The sequence below is a fragment of the Lampetra planeri genome, chromosome 43 (genome assembly GCF_965212315.1).
Source record: "Lampetra planeri chromosome 43, kcLamPlan1.2.h2, whole genome shotgun sequence".
Taxonomy (NCBI): domain Eukaryota; kingdom Metazoa; phylum Chordata; class Hyperoartia; order Petromyzontiformes; family Petromyzontidae; genus Lampetra; species Lampetra planeri.
Genome location: NC_136149.1, coordinates 6,648,131 through 6,666,235, shown reverse-complemented (window position 1 = coordinate 6,666,235; position 18,105 = coordinate 6,648,131). Strand labels below are relative to the sequence as shown.

The window sequence follows — 18,105 nt, the reverse complement described above, 5'->3', positions numbered from 1 at the left end:
AATGAGTGTTGCCTCCCAAGAAGTGTGTGTGCCTAAATTGAACCCACTACATTTGGTGTCAGAAGTGGGGTGTTAGACTTTCGGTCTTCGCCTCATTGCCACCTGTGGGGTGGAACGGTAGCAGAGCAGTGTGAGACGCTGCCATTCATGGGGTGGTTGTGTGATTTTGGTTTGATTCCGGTGTTTGTTGTGCATCCAATGCGTCGGAATCTATATATTTTTGTTTTTCTTTCTTCCGCCGGGCAGAATATGATCATCTCCACTTCCCTGGGTCGGGTGGCTGTCGTGTCCGACGAGCTGAGGCGCAAGCTTGTAGTGCTGTGCCTCAGGAGGTGGTTTCTTCTCGTCACAGGATTCCTGCACCTGCCGCCCTTGGAGTCGTCGGTTGTGTTGACAGAATGTGGACATGAAGGGGGGAGTGGAGCGCCCGTACATCACTCCTGCTCATCCTGTTGCCCAACTCCTGGGGAGGAGCCGTGCCCTCTTTGGACCTTTTTCAAGTTCCCTCAGGACCTCCAAGGAGAGCGTGCTCTCCTCCTCTGGGGGCTCGGCCACGCGAACTCGTCGAAGACTGGCCGTTGTGCATGACTCTCACACCTTGTTGCTTGCTTACACCATTGTCGAACAGTCACATTCACATGTCGGTGTGTGCGTACAATTTCACATGGATGGGCTGTGCTGAGGGACAAGCGGGTTGACCATTCTTCTCGGTGTACATGTGTTGTTGTTGGTTCCCGTCGTTCCATACGTTCTTCCCTTCCCCCCTCTCGGTGTGTTTACATATGTTCTCGCGGTAGTTATTATCGGTCGCCGTTGTTGTTGGAGGCACACTGTTTTTTTCGGTATTGTCACAGCCGGGACGGCTGTTTTTTTACATGGGGGAGGGTGATGTAGTGATTGTAGCATCACTACTGTGTACACACGCACACGTGTGACGTCACTATGCCGGGAGCATCACTACCACGTGGGTCTCCACGCACACATGACGTCATCCCGGCTAGAGGCGGGAATGACGTCTGGACTCGGCAGGCCACGGGGGTGGTGTGAGGTCGTGGCACTCTCTGTGATCCCGGCTGGACACGTGACCGGATCCCAGTGGGGGCCGGGTGCCCAGGGGGGCACGTGGACAGCAGGGGGGCTTCGAGAGAGTTATCGAAGGGAGGCGTGGCCGGGGTGGGGCACGGGCACGCCGAGGCCCATATAAGCAATCTCCTCAAGAGGTTCGGGGCTGCAAGTGCCAAGAATGTAGATGCATCGTGAAGACGCCAAGAAGAGTCAAGCCTCCAATCAGCGGACCTGCCAGTAGCCCACCTGGCTGGGTCACTCTGGAGTAGCTGAGAGTTAGAGAAGTGTGTGTTAGCTAGAGTAGGTCGGTGGTCACCACCCTATGTGTAATGTACAGTGTTATAACACTTACTGTTCTAATAAGTGAGTGTTGCCTCCCAAGAAGTGTGTGCGCCTAAATTGAACCCACTACAGATGGAATAGATTTGATTATTCTATACAAGTATGGGTAACTCTTCCGTTTCTGATCATGATGTATAGATCGATCTTGGAAAGAATATTAGAGCGGCCAGCCTTGCACCAAAGTGATCGGATTATGTAGGTTTTTTACTGGCGTGCAAGGTTCAGGTTCCTGGAGAGCCTAACCATGAAGTAACCTTATCCCAGCCCTTGCAGACTATGAAAGCCTGTGACTGTGAAATTAAAGATATCCTGCAACCTGCGATGGCAAGGAGCTATGCCGGTGTGCATATAAAGACTATTAATATTTTAGGGGCATCTCACTTGAACCAAAGTTATGCACTAAGCATTAGAATTCGTTTCCCAAAACTTTAGTGGAATCAAAGTCAACCAGGGGAGTAACCACCTCTAGTAGTTAGTGATCCAATCTAGCGTGCGATGAATTGATGTGAAAACGCGAGAATCGGCAGTGAAGGGTTTTCAAGCTGGGATTGTGGCAATCGAGCTGAGAAAAAGTAGAGCACAAGGTCGCAATGTACCTGGAGATCTCTGTTGGAGGCACACAGCTGAGAAACATCACAAGGGGTCCGAAACCTGGCTAGTTATTGACAGGTGAGCAAAGTCGCAATGAAAGCGGTGTTTAAATGAACGTGAAATGTTTGTTGCAAACAAAGCAAGATGGCAGTGTAAATGAGTCCGGAAGGAAATGCAAAATCGTGTCAGGAGCGTCTGTAATGCACTAGGTTCGCGATCAATGGTGTTGACGCCGAAAGAAAAATGGGTTGAATAATAAGGATCTAGCACGTGAATTGGTGTTGGTGCTGAAGTCTGACCTCGGGGAAGGCTTCAGATATTTTGTTGCAGAAGGTGGAGAGGCCGCACTCTGGTGGCTCCACTCATCAGAGCCCCCACTCCATTTCCACTCGATGTGCAGCCGCACAGCGCCAATCCCAGTGCGATGTCAATGAGGGGCTAGAGTGCGAGATCTGTATTTGCATGTCAGGGACATTATGCAACTACTGAAATGGTCCTGCCTTCCCCCGCCCATCTTTTCATTCACCAACACCGATTTACCACAGTGGTGAAGTAGGGTGAATCAACACTGCACGAATCAAAACATTAAAAAAGTGAAATGTATTTTATTTAACCAGATGAGATGAAAACTCCAAGAGCCCAGGATAACGTCTCATTTGCAAGTGACCTGGATCACCGAAATGTTCTTGACAATTAAAGTACTGAATAAATAAAATAGAAACCTCACCAAAACAATTTCGTCACGAAAAATCCGAAATACATTGAACTAAAATAAATGTTGAATGCGTCAATTGTCGCCTCAATCGGCTCAAGTAGATTATAAATTTAGAAGCTATCGTGACTCGCATTGGATTTGTGATCAAGTTTCCCGGCAAAAGCGGCCAGTGGCGTCTTCACGACAATAGTGAACATCACAGAGAAAGTCAAACTCAGTCACCCTCCTCCTTCTCATTATCAATCATCATTGTCACTGCATCCATCATCACCATTACCCCGCACGCATAAGGGATTCGTCTGAATGAGCGGACGCGCGGGATTGGTCAGATTTGCACACGGAGACTCGATGAGTCATGTGACGTGAATAAAGCAGGTCGATACAATGATGATTGACATCCACAGCACAGGTGCAGACAATGATGAGTGACGTCACCAGCACAGGTGAATGCGGTAATTGGTGACGTCGCCAGCATAGGTGAGTATTTAAGTCCCACGCGAGACGACTTTTGTGGTCGCTGGTGGTCTTTACATCCTGGTGAGTGCCGTCTCTTGGCGTCTTGAATGCGGCGGGACCCCGTGGAGACGGCATCCGTGGATTTGTCGCGTTGGTTCGAGATGGAGGCAGCTGCTCAAGTCTGGGTCCTGATTTGTTTAAAAAAGCCACTTAATCTCGCGGCTGTCTCCAGAAAGAAATATTCGTATTCTGTGGAGGGTTGCTCCTCTGAGTTAACCTGTGTAGATTGTATACGCGTGTGTAATTTGAGCGGTAGTGTAGCGGTTGGCGTGCTGGGATCATGAACTCGGTAACCCGAGTTCGGGTATTGGCCGAGTATCACAAAGTATTCTTCACCAGTCCTGGGCCTTCCTTTGTTCGACTTGGCCGCCAAATGAAAACGTGATGTGGTTGTGAACTTTACTAAACGGACAAAGGTGGACGGGTGTAGTGCTGGCCAACCACCTCGTGTGGTGTGCTGGCCTTGAATAGATTCTCTCAAGTCTAAAGGTGATATGCGGGTGATTGTGATTTTTGTTTTTTGTTTCCTTCATCTTTGTAATGAGGTACGTGTTAATTTAAGGAATCTCGTGATGCCTTCATCTGACGCCGCCATGGAGGATTTGAGCGCTGTCATGGACATCTTCGTGCGCGAGTTCTGCGCCAGCGGTGAAGGAGGCGCGGGGAGCATCTCCATGAGGAAGCACGTGCTGCAGAAACTGCTCGTGAAGCACATGCGGCCCTACCTGGCGGTGGGTTTCCAGCGGTCTTCGCGCGGCGGCGGCACCGCGCACGGGTTTCTTGAGCAGTTCGCGTCACCGACTGCGTCTCATCGCACAGCTGTTCGGCCCTGAGATCGCGCACTGCTGGAGCCCCACGGCCTGTAGCCGCGACGGCTCGAGCCGGCGCTCGGGTCCGTTGCTCGAGCGCGTGTCGCCACTGCTAGGGGTTGATTTTGACTGGGCTTTAAATGGCCACCATCGCACGTTTTTTGCTGCTCCTACAGCACTGAGCATAGTTATTGGTGTATTGCCTGTAACAAACTGTCACTACTGCAGGGCGTCTGCCACCCGGATGAAGTGCGCAAGATCATGGGGGATCTTCACGAGAACCAAGGCGCCAGCGTGGACTTCCAAGCGTTCATGGCCACGTGGACGCAGATTCTCGTGGCCGGCCATGCCCCGTTCCAGGAGCGCGTGTTCCTCACCAGGGGGCCCTGTGGTTCGCCCATTGTTGCCGATAAGCCAAAGTAAATGCCTTTAAAATTTGAATAAAATCTCTGGCAAACTGGTTGTTCCTGGTCTTGGTGAATCGTGCGTGTTAAGTTGGGAATCTGCGAGCAGTGGTTGTGGCTGACTCTTTTCGTGATGCAAATTTGGTTACGGGTAATGGCGGTGGGCCTAATGGAACTCCCTAGGTTTGTTGGCCACAAAGAGCAACGAGCATGCATTATCCTCACAGATGTTTGAAATCGGCCTTGTACCGTTTCAAAACAGGTCTGTTTTGGGTATCACTTGACACCCATTTGCTCTCCGAAAACGGGTACATCCCTGAAATGTATTTTATTCTAGACAAATAGGTGTAACGTGTCCGTTCAAGATGTATGAGATCTTGGAAAGAAAACGGAATATTACATTTCCAGTCTCACGCCTGACGAGTGATTTAGAAGGAATGTTTTCTGCCGGTGTGCTCATTGAGGCTAAACATGTGAATTGATGTGAAAACGCGAGAATCTGCAGTGAATGCCCTCAAAGCTGAGCTCGTGGTAAACGAGCTGAAAAAGTCACGCATCAGGTCGCTATGCAACTGGAGATCTCTGCTCGAGGCATACAGCTGGGAAACCTCACAAAGTTTACTAAAGCTGGCTAGTTATTGAGAGCAGAGCGAACGCAATAGTGAAAGGTGGTTAAATTAACGGAGTGGTTTTTGGAAAACCGAATTTGGTGATCAACTTATTTAAAAAACGTTTTTAAACCAACGGTTTTGTTTAAAAGTGCACAAGTTAAAATAAAACATTTTCAGCTGTCGCCAGCTGATCAGCATAATTTTACAATTGTAACTAAAAAATAAAACCGTGGGGCGTGCCTTTGATATTTTTATGCATAATTAGTCGATTTAGAATTTTTGAGTTGGATCAAAGTTTGTTTGCATGATACAATGTATGTCAAAATTATTTCAAATCATTTTTAGTAAATGGGAAAATGTTGATGAACAGGACCCTGCGGGGTGGGCTGGTAGGAACGAATAACCAAACAATATAAACACTGTATTATTACACTTGTTTAGCCAGGAAAGCCCCACTGAGTCTAAAGGTTTTTGTAGGGTCCTGCCAAGTGTTTGCAGTAGGGGGCGATGTTGCTACACCGAATCGGACGATACGAAGGGAGTGTGAGGCCTAGTTCTAGGCTTTAAGCCTAGCTGTAGGCGTTAGGCCGCTGTGAGTTAATTCGTAATTTAAATGTTTTAATTATTTATGTAAAAGCTTTAAATGTAAATGTTTCTATTTAAAAACATCAGGGAATGTAACATTGTTAAACATTACATCACTTGCACACACGCGGGGGTACGATACGAAGGGAGAGTGATAGGCGTAGTTGTAGGCTTTAGGGTGCTGAGTAAAAATTTAATTTAAAAGTTTTAATTATAAAATTTTCATTTAAAAGTTTTAATTAAAAGCTATCTCCGGGAATTATAAGGGAATGTTACACTTGTTTAGCCAGGAAAGCGTCACTGAGTTTAAAGGTTTTTGTAGGGTCATGCCAAGTGTTTGCAGTAGGGGGCGATGTTGCTACACGGTCGGACGGACGGACGGTCGGACGGACGATATAATCTATTGTAGGCTGGTCCACTTCGTTCCTACCAGTAAAATTTTACAATTACAAGTGTTTTGAGTAGAATTCTTAATTCCGTATTACTTGCTCTTTCTACTCGTATCCGTGTTGAACTGCTTTTTCAACGGTTTTATTTCAAGGGTTATATTTAACTTCACTTGTGTTTGTCGTGGTCAAATCTTGTAATGAAACGTTAGTCTACTTCCTGTTGTCCAATCAATTCCAAATTTTGCACACATACTCAGATCCGGTGACGATGCATGCCTGAATGAAAATCGGCATCAATTAATACATTAATTGCCTCCTTTCAAGCAATTACAATTAAAAATGTCAAGCATTTTTAATGGTAACTATTTTAGCTATTTCTGCATTTTTTATGTTCCTATCATAATCAAGTCGACATGTGCGTTTCAATTGCTTCAAATACTTATTACTTATATTGTTACGTTTTCACTTTTCATAAGCAAAATTTGCTCATCAAGATTTGCAGATCAATGGTGACCTTTATATTCTAATTTCATACTAGGCTTTTTATTATTGATACGTGATATTCCATATACCCGCATATTCTCCATTGCCTAGAACCTTACACCTTAACTTTTTCTAGTGATATCAGACACCGCTCCCTTCATATTGTGATACTTTAGTTTACAAAGGAACGCTACAAGCCATTTCATATTATACTTTGTTCCAACTCTTCAAAACCTAAATACTTGAATTTTAGCATAGAATAGTTTTGATGATTACAAACGTGCTACTAACACATCAAGCCATCTCAACCAAGTACCATCATGAGATTGATAATAGCAAATAGAGATAGCCCCGCTATATTCTTCGAAATCTTACAGTATTTTATTATGCTATTGAGTACCATTTGATAATGACTTTCTTTAGCTATTCTTGGTCGTCGATTAAGATAATAGTGATATTAAAACAAGACTCGATTCGCGTGATCCCCGCGCATTGCACACTCCCACACCGTCATGGGCTGTCGTGCTCGCGTGAGTCGTGGCGAGTATTTGGATGATCCTGCTCGCCATCGACCTCATGGGCATTGTTACACGTTGTTGGTGGGAGATGTTGATTGTGGGGATCTCGAACGGCGCGATTATTGGTTCGTCCATTCATTTGTTTCCAGTGTGTATATATATTGTACAGTTGGGTTGGGTAATTAATTGCGTTGTTATGTTGTTGGAGCACACTTGTTGTTATGTTCTGTATGATTATACGTCGGTTGCTTACTTGGGGGGGAGTTGGAAGCCGGGATGGCTGGTAGCTATGGAGGGGGGTGGGAGTGATGTAGTGACAGTGATTGTCACTGTGTGGTGCCGGGCTTACTTAGCCATGGCGGATAATGTGTTGTCATTGTGGGCAGCCCGGTTAAGGGGTGTAGTACCAGCCCTAGCGGGCCTTGGGTGAGTGCTGGTCAGCGCGGAGGCACCGTGAGCAGTGTGTGGTGCGGGCTCCCGGTGAGGGAGCGAGAGGGAGCGTCAGCCAGCCAGGGTTATGTTGGGGCATTATACGCTAGTTGACCTGCTGACACGTGACTGGATGATATTGGAGGAGGGCCACCGGTGGACGGGAGCCACTGGGCGGTCACGTGGTCTAGAAGAGCTCTCGGGAACCTTCGAGAAAGAGCTCGAGAGATCTGGAAGGTGGGCGGGGCGAAGGGTGGAGCCAGCTCCAGCCCAGGGGCATATAACGGGCGCCCCGTGAAAAGCTCGGGGTTCTTCGTATGCTGGTGTGAAGAAGATCCACGTCGGGGAGATGAAGCCTTGAGCCACGCGGTCTGGGACCAAGCTTGTGGTCCGGGCCGGGATTGCAAACCGTGTCTATTTCTTACTCTTAGGTTTTTTTCGGTAAAGTCACGTAGGTAAAAGTAAATAAATAATAAAAATGTATAACAAAATTATAGAAATAATAATAGAAATAAAATAATAAATCACCACGTTTCGGTGGCAACACAAGTCTCCGTCATCAGGTGGGACTGTCACAGCTGAATTTACTGTATTAAGTGTATGAATCCTTGCAGTCACGAAAGCTTCAAATCTAGAACGTGTCTAGTTCTGCCATAGCATGGTTAGATGGGCATTCGAGACCCGAGTGTAGATTGTGCTATGTTGTGTTCAGTTGCGGAATAAATAGTGTTGCTCCCAAGATAACGTCTGTAACTTAGTTGGACTCACTACATATGTATTTACGTCACCACAGGTGTGTATGGAATAAATTATCTGCGATTTCCCCGTTTTTCAGGCATTTCTGGTCGTTTTCCCTTCGAATTCGTTATGGGATTGCAGAACCGGGCCTCTTTATACAATCCCTAGATTTCGATTCAAAGCTTTCATGACTGCAGGGATTCATATTCTTGGTTCTTTCTGTAAAGTCACGTAGAAGGGAAATAATAAAATAAAAATAAAACAATAAAATTCTCACGACGTTTCGATTGCAACACAAGCAATCATCATCAGGTGTGAAATCCACAGCAAGAAAATTGGAAAAAGTGGCGTTTTTTTCTTAACGTTAGCACCACGGACAGCAACTGGCGGTTGTTCAGACGGACGAGTCCATCTATGCTCGGAACAAAGGAGGGGGGAGAGAAGGATAATGGAATGCGGTCTGAAAGTCACTGTAAGCGTGAACACAATCAATTAAGACCCGAAATGGTTTATCACATCCTTCCAATTATTGCTAAGCCAGAAACCATCTTCACGGTTGAAATTGTCTCTGTGTTTGTATATGTGGATAGCCTCATGAACGAATCTCTCATGGTAGCCAAATGGCTTGCAGATAACCTCTGTCTTGGAGAAGTCAATGTCATGTGAGCCCACTGAATTATAACAGTGGTCTGCCACGGCTGAGGAGTTAGTCCTACCGTGTTTTAGGTCTGCTTTATGTTCACGGATGCGGTCCGAGACATGTCGTTTGGTTTCTCCAATGTAACTGCTACCACAGAGGCAACTGAGTTTGTAGACGCCAGGGTACCGTATGTCTGGAATCACATCCTTTACAGACGGGACCATATCATGGATTTTATGTACTGTGTTGAATCAGATGAACCAAGTCTTCAATGACTGCGATGGTGTCAGGTACAGGAACTTTGGTGAATAAGGAGACCACATCAAAACTATTTGATGTGGAAAACTATTTTTTTCACACTTGATTGTGTTGGCGAGTTTTAACAGGAGTCCTTAGCACCAGACTGTGTCGTATCCAGAGGACAAGCCTATGAAAGCCTATGGTGCAATGTAAAGCGATGGGAAACTGGTTCCCTATCATTTTTACATTGGCCAATTTTAATATATAGAGAACCGGTTCCTATAAAAAGTCTACGTGCCAATGTGAAGGGATCAGAAACTGTTTCCCATAGGAAGTCTATGGGGCAATGTTAAGAGATAGGGACACACGAAATCATGCCAGCAGCAGCTGTAATGCACTCGACTTTTACATTACGCTGGGCTGATGATGTTGATAACGGTGTTGGTGATGATTTGTGATGTTGATGATGAGTGATTACGCCAAAGGAGAAGTGCGTTGGGTAATGTGGATCTGGCACGTGGGTTCACCGGAGTCGGACCTAAGGATGGTTTCAGAAATGTTGCTGCTGAAGGCGGAACACAGAGAGACCGCGCTCAGGTTGCGATGTTCCCGGCAGCTCCGGTGGCTCCACTGCTCAGAGCGCTTCTCCATTTCCACTCGAAGTGTAGCCGCTCAGCGCCAATCCCAGTGTGGTGTCCATGAAATGGGCTAGGGAGGGCGAGATCTGTGTTCATATTGTAGGGATATGACGCGACAACTGAAAGGATCCTACCTCCCCTGCCCCTCATCACATTCACCAATATCGACTTTCCACAGTGGGGAAGTATTGTCAATCAACAGAGCACGAATCAAAACATTAGAAAAATGAAATGTATTTTTTAAACAAAATCACATGAAAACTCCAAGAGAACAGGATAAACTCTGATTTGCAAGTGACATGGATCACCGAAATTGCAAGAAATAACAAAGTACTGAATAAATCAAATCGCAATCTGACCAAAAAACTGCGTCACGAGAAATCCAAAATATATTGCACTAAAATAAATGTTGAATGAGTTATTTGTCGCCTCGATCGGATCAAATAGATTAAACATTGTAAAGCTATTGTGACACGCATTGGATTTGTGATCAAGTTTCCCGGCAAAAGAACGGTGAGTGGCGTCTTCATGATAATAGTGAACATCACAGAGAAAGACGAACTCAGCCAACCTCCATAATATAGTTTTTGGGGTTAGATCGCGTAAATATATAAATGTGTCGTTTAAACCCGTCACCACCCGACACAGCCAACTAGTAAGGGTTGTCACGTAAAGAGAACGTGTCAATTCGTCACTAGTACAACACACCGGTGTGTTGGAGAGCCAAGAAACAACATTTACAATCTGAGTTCGACGTTTCGCCAGTAATTACAACTAGCTTCATTCCAGCCAACCTCCTTCTCGTCATCTTCATCGTCACTGCTGCCATTATCACTATCGTCTGAATGAGCGTATGCACGGGATTGGTCACATTCGCACACGGAGACTCGATGAGTCATGTGACGTCAATAAAACAGTTCGCTACAATGATGATTAGCATCACACAGCACAGGTGCACACAATGATGAGTGACGTCTTCAGCACAGGTGAAGGCGGTAATTGGTGACATCATCAGCACAAGCGAGGATTTAAACGGCAGCGCGAGAGGTGATTTGGATTCCGTGGTTTATCGTCGTCTCTGTTGTTACGCTTTTACATCGCGGTGAGTGCTTGGCTCTTGGCGTCTTGAATGCGGAGGGACCTCGTGGAGTTCGACCTCCGTGGATTTTTTTTTGCGTTGGTTCGAGATGGAGGCAGCTGCTCAAGTCTGGGTCCTGATTTATTAAGCCACATAGTCTCGCGACTGTCTCCTGAAAGAAATCTTCGTCTTCTGTGGCAGGTTGCTCCTCTGCGTTAACCTGTGTAGATTGTATACGCGTGTGTAATGAGCGGTAGTGTAGCGGTTGGCGTACTGGGATCATGAATCCGGTGACCCGCGTTTGATACGCCGCCATCGCCTGCAGAGTATTCTTAACCAGTCCTGTGCTTTACTTTGGTCGACTTGGCCGCCAAATGAAGATGGTGTGGTTGTAAACTTCACTACTTGGCAAACAAAGGTGGAGGGGGTAGTGCTGGCCAACCACCTCGGGTGGTGTGCTGGCCTTGAATATATTCTCTCAAGTCTAAAGGTGATGTGGGTGTTTTTTGCATGTTTGCTTCTTCGTTGTGTAATGAATATACGTGATCATTTTAAAGAATCTCGTGATGCCTTCATCTGCTGCCGCCATGGAGGATTTGAGCGCTGTCATGGACATCTTCGTGCCTGAGTTCTGCGCCAGCTGTGAAGGAGGCGCGGGGAGCGTCTCCATGAGGAAGCACGCGCTGCAGAATCTGCTCGTGAAGCACATGCGGCCCTACCTGGCGGTGGGTTTCCTGCGGGCTTAGCGCGGCGGCGGCACCGCGCACGGGTTTCTTGAGCAGTTCGCGTCGCCGACTGCGTCTCATCGCACAGCTGTTCGGCCCTGAGATCGCGCACTGCGGGAGCCCCACGGCCTGTAGCCGCGAAGGCTCGAGCCGGCGCTCGGGTGCATGGATCGAATGCGCGTAGCCACTGCTAGGGGTTGCTTGTGACCTGGGCTTTTAATGGCCACCATAGCATTTTGATTGCTGCTCCTACAGCACTGAGTATATTTATTGGTGCATTGCCTGTAACAAACTGTCACTACTGCAGGGCGCCTGCGACCCGGATGAAGTGCGCAAGATCATGGGGGATCTTCACGAGAACCAAGGCGCCAGCGTGGACTTCCAGGCGTTCATGGCGACGTGGACGAGGATCCTTGTGGCCGGCCATGCCCCGTTCCATGAGTGCGTGTTCCTCACCAAAGGGCCCTGTGGCTCGCCCATTGTTGCTGATAAACCAAAATAGATGCCTTTTTAAAATATGAATAATGAAATCGCTGGCAAACTGGTTGCTCCTGGTCTTGGTGAATCGTGCGCGTGAAGTTGGGAATCCGCGAGCTGTGGCTGGCTCTTCTCGTGATGCAAATTTTGTTACGGGCAATGGCGGTGAGCTTAATGACACTGCCTGGGTTTGTTGGCCCGAATAAGAGCAACGAGCAGGGCATTATCCGCACAGGTGTTTGGCGAAATAGGCCTTTGTACTGTTTCAAAACAGGTGCGTTATGGGTGGCACTTAACACACAGTTATTCGCTCTCCGAAAACTGATTCATCCTTTGAATTTATTTTATTCTATACAAATAGGGGTAAAATAGTGCAATATTAAAGTTTCCAATCTCACGCCTGACGAGTGATTTGGAAGGAATGTTTTCTTTCGGTGTGCTCTTTGAGGCTAAACATGTAATTTCTTGGAAAGCAATTACGATGTAACCTTGTCACAGCCCTGGCAGACTGAGAAAGCCTTTGGCTCCATTTAAATTAGAGAGGTTCTCGAACCTCTTGGCAAGGGGCTAAGCTGACGATGTGCAGATAGACGCTATTGATATTTGAGGGAAATCGCACTTTAACCAAAGTTGTTCACCGGTATTAGAATGTTTTCCGAAACTTTGGTGGAAACAAAGGGATAGAGGGGAGTAACCGCCTTTAGTAGTTGGTAATCAAAGTTACCGTGCGATGGGAATTGATGTGAAAACGCGAGAATCGGCAGTGAAAGCCCCCAAAGCTGAGCTCGTGGTTAACGAGCTGAAAAAGTCACGCATCATGTATCTATGTGTAGTGGTGATACGCGCTGGCAGTAGGGATCGTGGGGTAGCGCGTGGTGATTGGCTGTGTGTTGGTGATGCGCGCTAACGGTGAGGGATCGTAGGTCAGCATGGGGTCATGGGTTACGTAATGGTGATTGACTGTTGGTGACGCGCGCTGACAGTGATGGATCATGTGGCAGCGCGTGGTGATTGGTTATGTGCGCTGACACAAGCTGGAAGAAGGGATCGTGTGGCAGCGCGTGATGATTGGTCGACTAGGGTGGGTGCTCACATCGCGGTCCGCATAGGCTCTGTCTCCTTGGAGCGGAGGGCTATATAAGGCGGTGCGCGCGGGCGCTCGGAGTTGTTGGTGACCAGTGAAGACGGAAGATGGAGGAGGAAGAGATAGGGCCCTGAGACACCTAGTCCCGCTGTCCTTGTAAGGACCGGGGCCCTGTGTGGCTCAGAGGCTGGATCTTGTGACCCGGGGGCCGGATGTCCGTGTGAGGACCGGGCAGCGGGACCCAGTGGTCGTAACCCATACCCAAGCTGGGGTGGGTCTAGAGGTTCCCCCGGATGCTACGGGGCTGGAATGCCCGTGTGTGTGTAGCCGGGTGGAACGTGTATGCTTGAGCTGTAGTAACCACACGTGTCGGGTGGAACGTGTAGCGTGAGCTGTAATAACCACACGTGTCGGGTGGAACGTGTAGCGTGAGCTGTAGTGACCACACGTGTTATTGTGGCAACCAAGTGTTAATAAAGTGTGTTACCCGTCGAGTGGTCTCCCGCCGTAGTTTACTATACTACATATGCACCTGGAGATCTCTGCTCGAGGCACACAGCTGGGAAACATCACATAGATTACGAATGAAAGGTGACCGAAGTCACAATATTGAACACGTATAACCCGTAAAAACAAAGTTTTTCACTATAAATCCTTTATATGCGTGGCGGCTAGAGTCCTCTCGTCCTCTGGCTTGAGATGGCTGCCACCTATGGGTCAGATGATTGCATGCCACCATTAAGCAATTGGTAATTAAATATAATATTTTTGTCTTAAAAAGTGTAAAATTTTGGAAAAAATTTTCACGACCATTGTCACGCACAACGAGTCTGTGTGCAAAATGTCAGCTCGATTGGATCACGGGAAGTGGGTTAAAAAACGACCGAAGATTTGCACGGTCGTAAGCGCGCAAGTTAACTTAATATAAAGGATTTAATAATATATTCGCCTGTGGAGGACGCAGGGATCGATCCTGCGACCTTTGGCATGGGAAGCGAGGGCGCTACCAACTGCACTACTCCGCCACGGCCTGTGGAGGTGTCACGCTCTGGGCTCCTACACTGTGACGTTCAGCCAAAGCCATGAATGAGTTCTATTTGAATAAATGTAAAATAAATGTTTCTTGCCTAAAAAGTGTAAAATTTAGGAAAACATTTTCACGAACATTAATTGTCACGCACAACGAGTCTGTGTGGAAAATGTCAACTCGATTGGATCACGGGAAGTGGGTTAAAAAACGACCGAAAGATTTGTACGGTCATAAGCACGCAAGCAAGCAAGTGAACTTAATATTAAGGATTTAATAAAGGATTTAAAAATATATTCGCCTGTGGAGGACGCGGGGATCGATCCTGCGACTTTTGGCATGGGAAGCGAGGGCGCTACCAACTGCGCTACTCCGCCAGGGCCTGTGGAGGTGTCACGCTCTGGGCTCCTACACTGTGACGTTCAGCCAAAGCCATGAATGAGTTCTATTTGAATAAATGTAAAAAAAATTATTCGCCTGTGGAGGACGCGGGGATCGATCCCGCGACCTTTGGCATGGGAAGCGAGGGCGCTACCAACTGCGCTAAACCGCCACTGCCTGCGGAGGTGTCACGCTCTGGGCTCCTACACTGTGACGTTCAGCCAAAGCCATGAATGAGTTCTATTTGAATAAATGTAAAATAAAAAATTTTTGCCTAAAAAGTGTAAAATTTTGGAAAAAATGTTTCACGAACATTAATTGTCACGCACAACGAGTCTGTGTGGAAAATGTCAGCTCGATTGGATCACGGGAAGTGGGTTAAAAAACGACCGAAAGATTTACACTGTCGTAAGCAAGCAAGCAAGCGAACTTAATATAAAGGATTTAAAAAGGTGTGGAATGTTTGTTGCAACAACAAAAAACAATGTGGCAGTTTAATGAGTCCTGCAGGAAACGCAAAATCGTGCCAGCAGCGTCTGTAATGCACGCGGGTTCTCATTTCGGTAAGTTCGCGATGAATGTTGATGACGCCGAAGGATAAATGGGTTGAATAATGCGGTTCTGGCACGTGAATTGGTATGGGTTCCGGAGTCTGACCAAGGGGAAGGTTTCAGACATTTTGTTGCTGAAGGCTGAAAGTCGAGAGGCCGCGCTCTGGTGGCGCCACTGCTCAGAGCCCCATTTCCACTCGATGTGCAGCCGCATGGTGCCAATCCCAGTGCGGTGTCTGAGGGGCTAGAGTGCGAGATCTGTCTGGATTTCAGGGACATTAGGCAACTACTCAAATGGCCCAGCCTTCCCCTACCCCTCATCCCATTCACCAACACCGATTTACCACAGTGGTGAAGGATGGTCAATCATCAATTTAAATGTCTTTTGCTTAACCAGATGCGATGAAAAATCCAAGAGACCAGGATAAAGTCTAATTTGGAAGTGACCTAGATCAGCTAAATAACAATAATAATAATTAAAGTACAGAATAAAGCAAACAGTAATCTCACCAGAAACAACTGCGTCATTCACCAACACCGATTTACCACAGTGGTGAAGTATGGTGAATCAACACCACACGAATCAAAACATTAGAAAAGTGAAATGTATTTTATTTAACCAGATGAGATGAAAACTCCAAGAACCCAGGATAAAGTCTCATTTGCAAGTGACCTGGATCACCGAAATGTTCTTGTCAATGAAAGTACTGAATAAATAAAATAGAAATCTGACCAAAACAATTTCGTCACGAGAAATCCAAAATACATTGCACTAAAATAAATGTTGAATGCGTTACTTGTCGCCTGAATCGGCTCAAGTAGATTAATTTAGAAGCTATCGTGACTCGCATTGGATTTGTGATCAAGTTTCCCGGCAAGAACGGTGAGTGGCGTCTTCACAACAATAGTGAACATCACAGAAAAAGTCAAACTCAGCCACCCTCCTCCTTCTCATTATCAATCATCATTGTCACTGCATCCATCATCACCATTACCCCGCACGCATAAGGGATTCGTCTGAATGAGCGGACGCGCGGGATTGGTCAGATTTGCACACGGAGACTCGATGAGTCATGTGACGTGACTAAAGCAGGTCGATACGATGATGATTGACATCCACAGCACAGGTGCAGACAATGATCAGTGACGTCACCAACACAGGTGAATGCGGTAATTGGTGACGTCGCCAGCATAGGTGAGTATTTAAGCCCCACGCGAGAGGACTTTTGTGGTCGCTGGTGGTCTTTACATCCTGGTGAGTGCCGTTTCTTGGCGTCTTGAATGCGGCGGGACCCCGTGGAGACGGCATCCGTGGATTTGTCGCGTTGGTTCGAGATCGAGGCAGCTGCTCAAGTCTGGGTCCTGATTTGTTTAAAAAAGCCACTTAATCTCGCGGCTGTCTCCAGAAAGAAATATTCGTATTCTGTGGAGGGTTGCTCCTTTGAGTTAACCTGTGTAGATTGTATACGCGTGTGTAATGTGAGCGGTAGTGTAGCGGTTGGCGTGCTGGGATCATGAACTCGGTGACCCGAGTGCAGGTATTGGCCGAGTATCACGAAGTATTCTTCACCAGTCCTGGGCCTTGCTTTGGTCGACTTGGCCGCCAAATGAGACGGTGTGGTTGTGAACTTTTCTAAAAGGACAAAGGTGGACGGGCGTAGTGCTGGCCAACCACCTCGTGTGGTGTGCTGGCCTTGAATAGATTCTCACAAGTCTAAAGGCGATATGCGGGTGATTGTGGTTTTTGTTTTTGTTTTTTGTTTCCTTCATCGTTGTAATGAGGTACGTGTTCATTTAAAGAACCTCGTGATGCCTTCGTCTGCTGCCGCCATGGAGGATTTGAGCGCTGTCATGGACATCTTCGTGCGCGAGTTCTGCGCCAGCTGTGAAGGAGGCGCGGGGAGCATCTCCATGAGGAAGCACGTGCTGCAGAAACTGCTCGTGAAGCACATGCGGCCCTACCTGGCGGTGGGTTTCCAGCGGGCTTCGCGCGGCGGCACTGCGCACGGGTTTCTTGAGCAGTTCGCGTCACCGACTGCGTCTCATCGCACAGCTGTTCGGCCCTGAGATCGCGCACTGTGGGAGCCCAACGGCCTGTAGCCGCGAAGGCTCGAGCCGGCGCTCGAGTCCGTTGCTCGAGCGCGTGTAGCCACTGCTAGGAGTTGATTTTGACGGCTTTTAATGGCCACCATCGCACGTTGATTGTTGCTCGTACAGCACTGAGCAGAGATATTGGTGTATTGCCTGTAACAAACTGTCACTACTGCAGGGCGCCTGCCACCCGGCTGAAGTGCGCAAGATCATGGGGGATCTTCATGAGAACCAAGGCGCCAGCGTGGACTTCCAAGCGTTCATGGCCACGTGGACGCGGATTCTCGTGGCCGGCCATGCCCCGTTCCATGAGCGCGTGTTCCTCACCAAGGGGCCCTGTGGCACGCCCATTGTTGCTGATGAACCAAAATAAATGCCTTTAAAATATGAATAAAATCTCTGGCAAACTGGTTGTTCCTGGTCTTGGTGAATCGTGCGTGTGAAGTTGAATCGGCGAGCAGTGGTTGTGGCTGGCTCTTTTCTTGATGCAAATTTGGTTACGGGCAATGGCGGTGGGCTTAATGGTACTCCCTAGGTTTGTTGGCCACAAAGAGCAACGAGCATGTATTATTCTCACAGATGTTTGGCAAAATCGGCCTATGTACTGTTTCAAAATAGGTCTGTCTTGGGTAGCACTTAACACCCATTTGCTCTCCGAAAACAGGTACATCCCTGAAATGTATTTTATTCCAGACAAATAGGTGTAACGTTTCCGTTTAAGATGTATGGGATCTTGGAAAGAAAATGCAACATAAAAATTTCCAGTCTCACGCCTGGCGAGTGATTTAAATTGAAGGTTTTCTTCCGGTGTGCTCATTGAGGCTAAACCTGTGAATTGATGTGAAAACGCGAGAATCTGCAGTGCATGCCCCCAAAGCTGAGCTCGTGGTAAACGAGCTGAAAAAGTCACGTATCAGGTCGCTATGCAAATGCAGCACCAGTCCGGCAGAATCCCGGCTGAGTCCTGCCGAGAAGGAA

The 18,105-nt window shown here is 47.4% G+C and overlaps 3 protein-coding genes across 7 annotated transcripts; all 3 read left to right on the top strand.

Annotated features, from left to right (window-relative positions):
• Positions 1-3,202: 3,202 nt before the first annotated feature.
• On the top strand, positions 3,203-4,498 carry LOC144732656 (uncharacterized). 2 transcript variants are annotated; one of them, XM_078614182.1, is made up of 3 exons: positions 3,203-3,250; positions 3,792-3,960; positions 4,267-4,498. In XM_078614182.1, the coding sequence occupies exons 2-3, from the start codon at positions 3,802-3,804 to the stop codon at positions 4,459-4,461; spliced, it is 354 nt and encodes a 117-aa protein (XP_078470308.1). In that variant the 5' UTR covers positions 3,203-3,250; positions 3,792-3,801; the 3' UTR covers positions 4,462-4,498. The 2 variants fall into 2 exon arrangements, with proteins under 2 accessions (XP_078470308.1, XP_078470307.1); XM_078614181.1 differs by having other exon boundaries at positions 3,215-3,250; positions 3,775-3,960.
• Positions 4,499-10,754: 6,256 nt separating this feature from the next.
• LOC144732655 (uncharacterized) lies at positions 10,755-12,397 on the top strand. Of its 3 annotated transcripts, none has more exons than XM_078614178.1 (3): positions 10,755-10,815; positions 11,349-11,516; positions 11,824-12,397. In XM_078614178.1, the coding sequence occupies exons 2-3, from the start codon at positions 11,358-11,360 to the stop codon at positions 12,016-12,018; spliced, it is 354 nt and encodes a 117-aa protein (XP_078470304.1). In that variant the 5' UTR covers positions 10,755-10,815; positions 11,349-11,357; the 3' UTR covers positions 12,019-12,397. The 3 variants fall into 3 exon arrangements, with proteins under 3 accessions (XP_078470304.1, XP_078470305.1, XP_078470303.1); XM_078614179.1 differs by having other exon boundaries at positions 10,778-10,988; XM_078614177.1 differs by having other exon boundaries at positions 10,778-10,992.
• Positions 12,398-16,208: 3,811 nt separating this feature from the next.
• LOC144732654 (uncharacterized) lies at positions 16,209-17,537 on the top strand. 2 transcript variants are annotated; one of them, XM_078614176.1, is made up of 3 exons: positions 16,209-16,291; positions 16,837-17,004; positions 17,306-17,537. In XM_078614176.1, exons 2-3 carry the CDS (start codon positions 16,846-16,848, stop codon positions 17,498-17,500), a joined length of 354 nt encoding a protein of 117 aa, XP_078470302.1. In that variant the 5' UTR covers positions 16,209-16,291; positions 16,837-16,845; the 3' UTR covers positions 17,501-17,537. The 2 variants fall into 2 exon arrangements, with proteins under 2 accessions (XP_078470302.1, XP_078470300.1); XM_078614174.1 differs by having other exon boundaries at positions 16,244-16,291; positions 16,819-17,004.
• The last annotated feature ends 568 nt before the right edge of the window (positions 17,538-18,105 follow it).

What these genes read in the sequence shown, in the direction of transcription:
- LOC144732656 (XM_078614182.1), top strand. Translation starts at nt 3,802, where the DNA reads ATGCCTTCATCTGACGCCGCCATGGAGGATTTGAGCGCTGTCATGGAC. An exon ending in ACATGCGGCCCTACCTGGCG is followed by an intron (nt 3,961 to 4,266) that starts GTGGGTTTCCAG and finishes TCACTACTGCAG; the next exon opens with GGCGTCTGCCACCCGGATGA.
- LOC144732654 (XM_078614176.1), top strand. Translation starts at nt 16,846, where the DNA reads ATGCCTTCGTCTGCTGCCGCCATGGAGGATTTGAGCGCTGTCATGGAC. An exon ending in ACATGCGGCCCTACCTGGCG is followed by an intron (nt 17,005 to 17,305) that starts GTGGGTTTCCAG and finishes TCACTACTGCAG; the next exon opens with GGCGCCTGCCACCCGGCTGA.
- LOC144732655 (XM_078614177.1), top strand. Translation starts at nt 10,843, where the DNA reads ATGCGGAGGGACCTCGTGGAGTTCGACCTCCGTGGATTTTTTTTTGCG. An exon ending in ATCTTCGTCTTCTGTGGCAG is followed by an intron (nt 10,993 to 11,348) that starts GTTGCTCCTCTG and finishes ATCATTTTAAAG; the next exon opens with AATCTCGTGATGCCTTCATC. An exon ending in ACATGCGGCCCTACCTGGCG is followed by an intron (nt 11,517 to 11,823) that starts GTGGGTTTCCTG and finishes TCACTACTGCAG; the next exon opens with GGCGCCTGCGACCCGGATGA.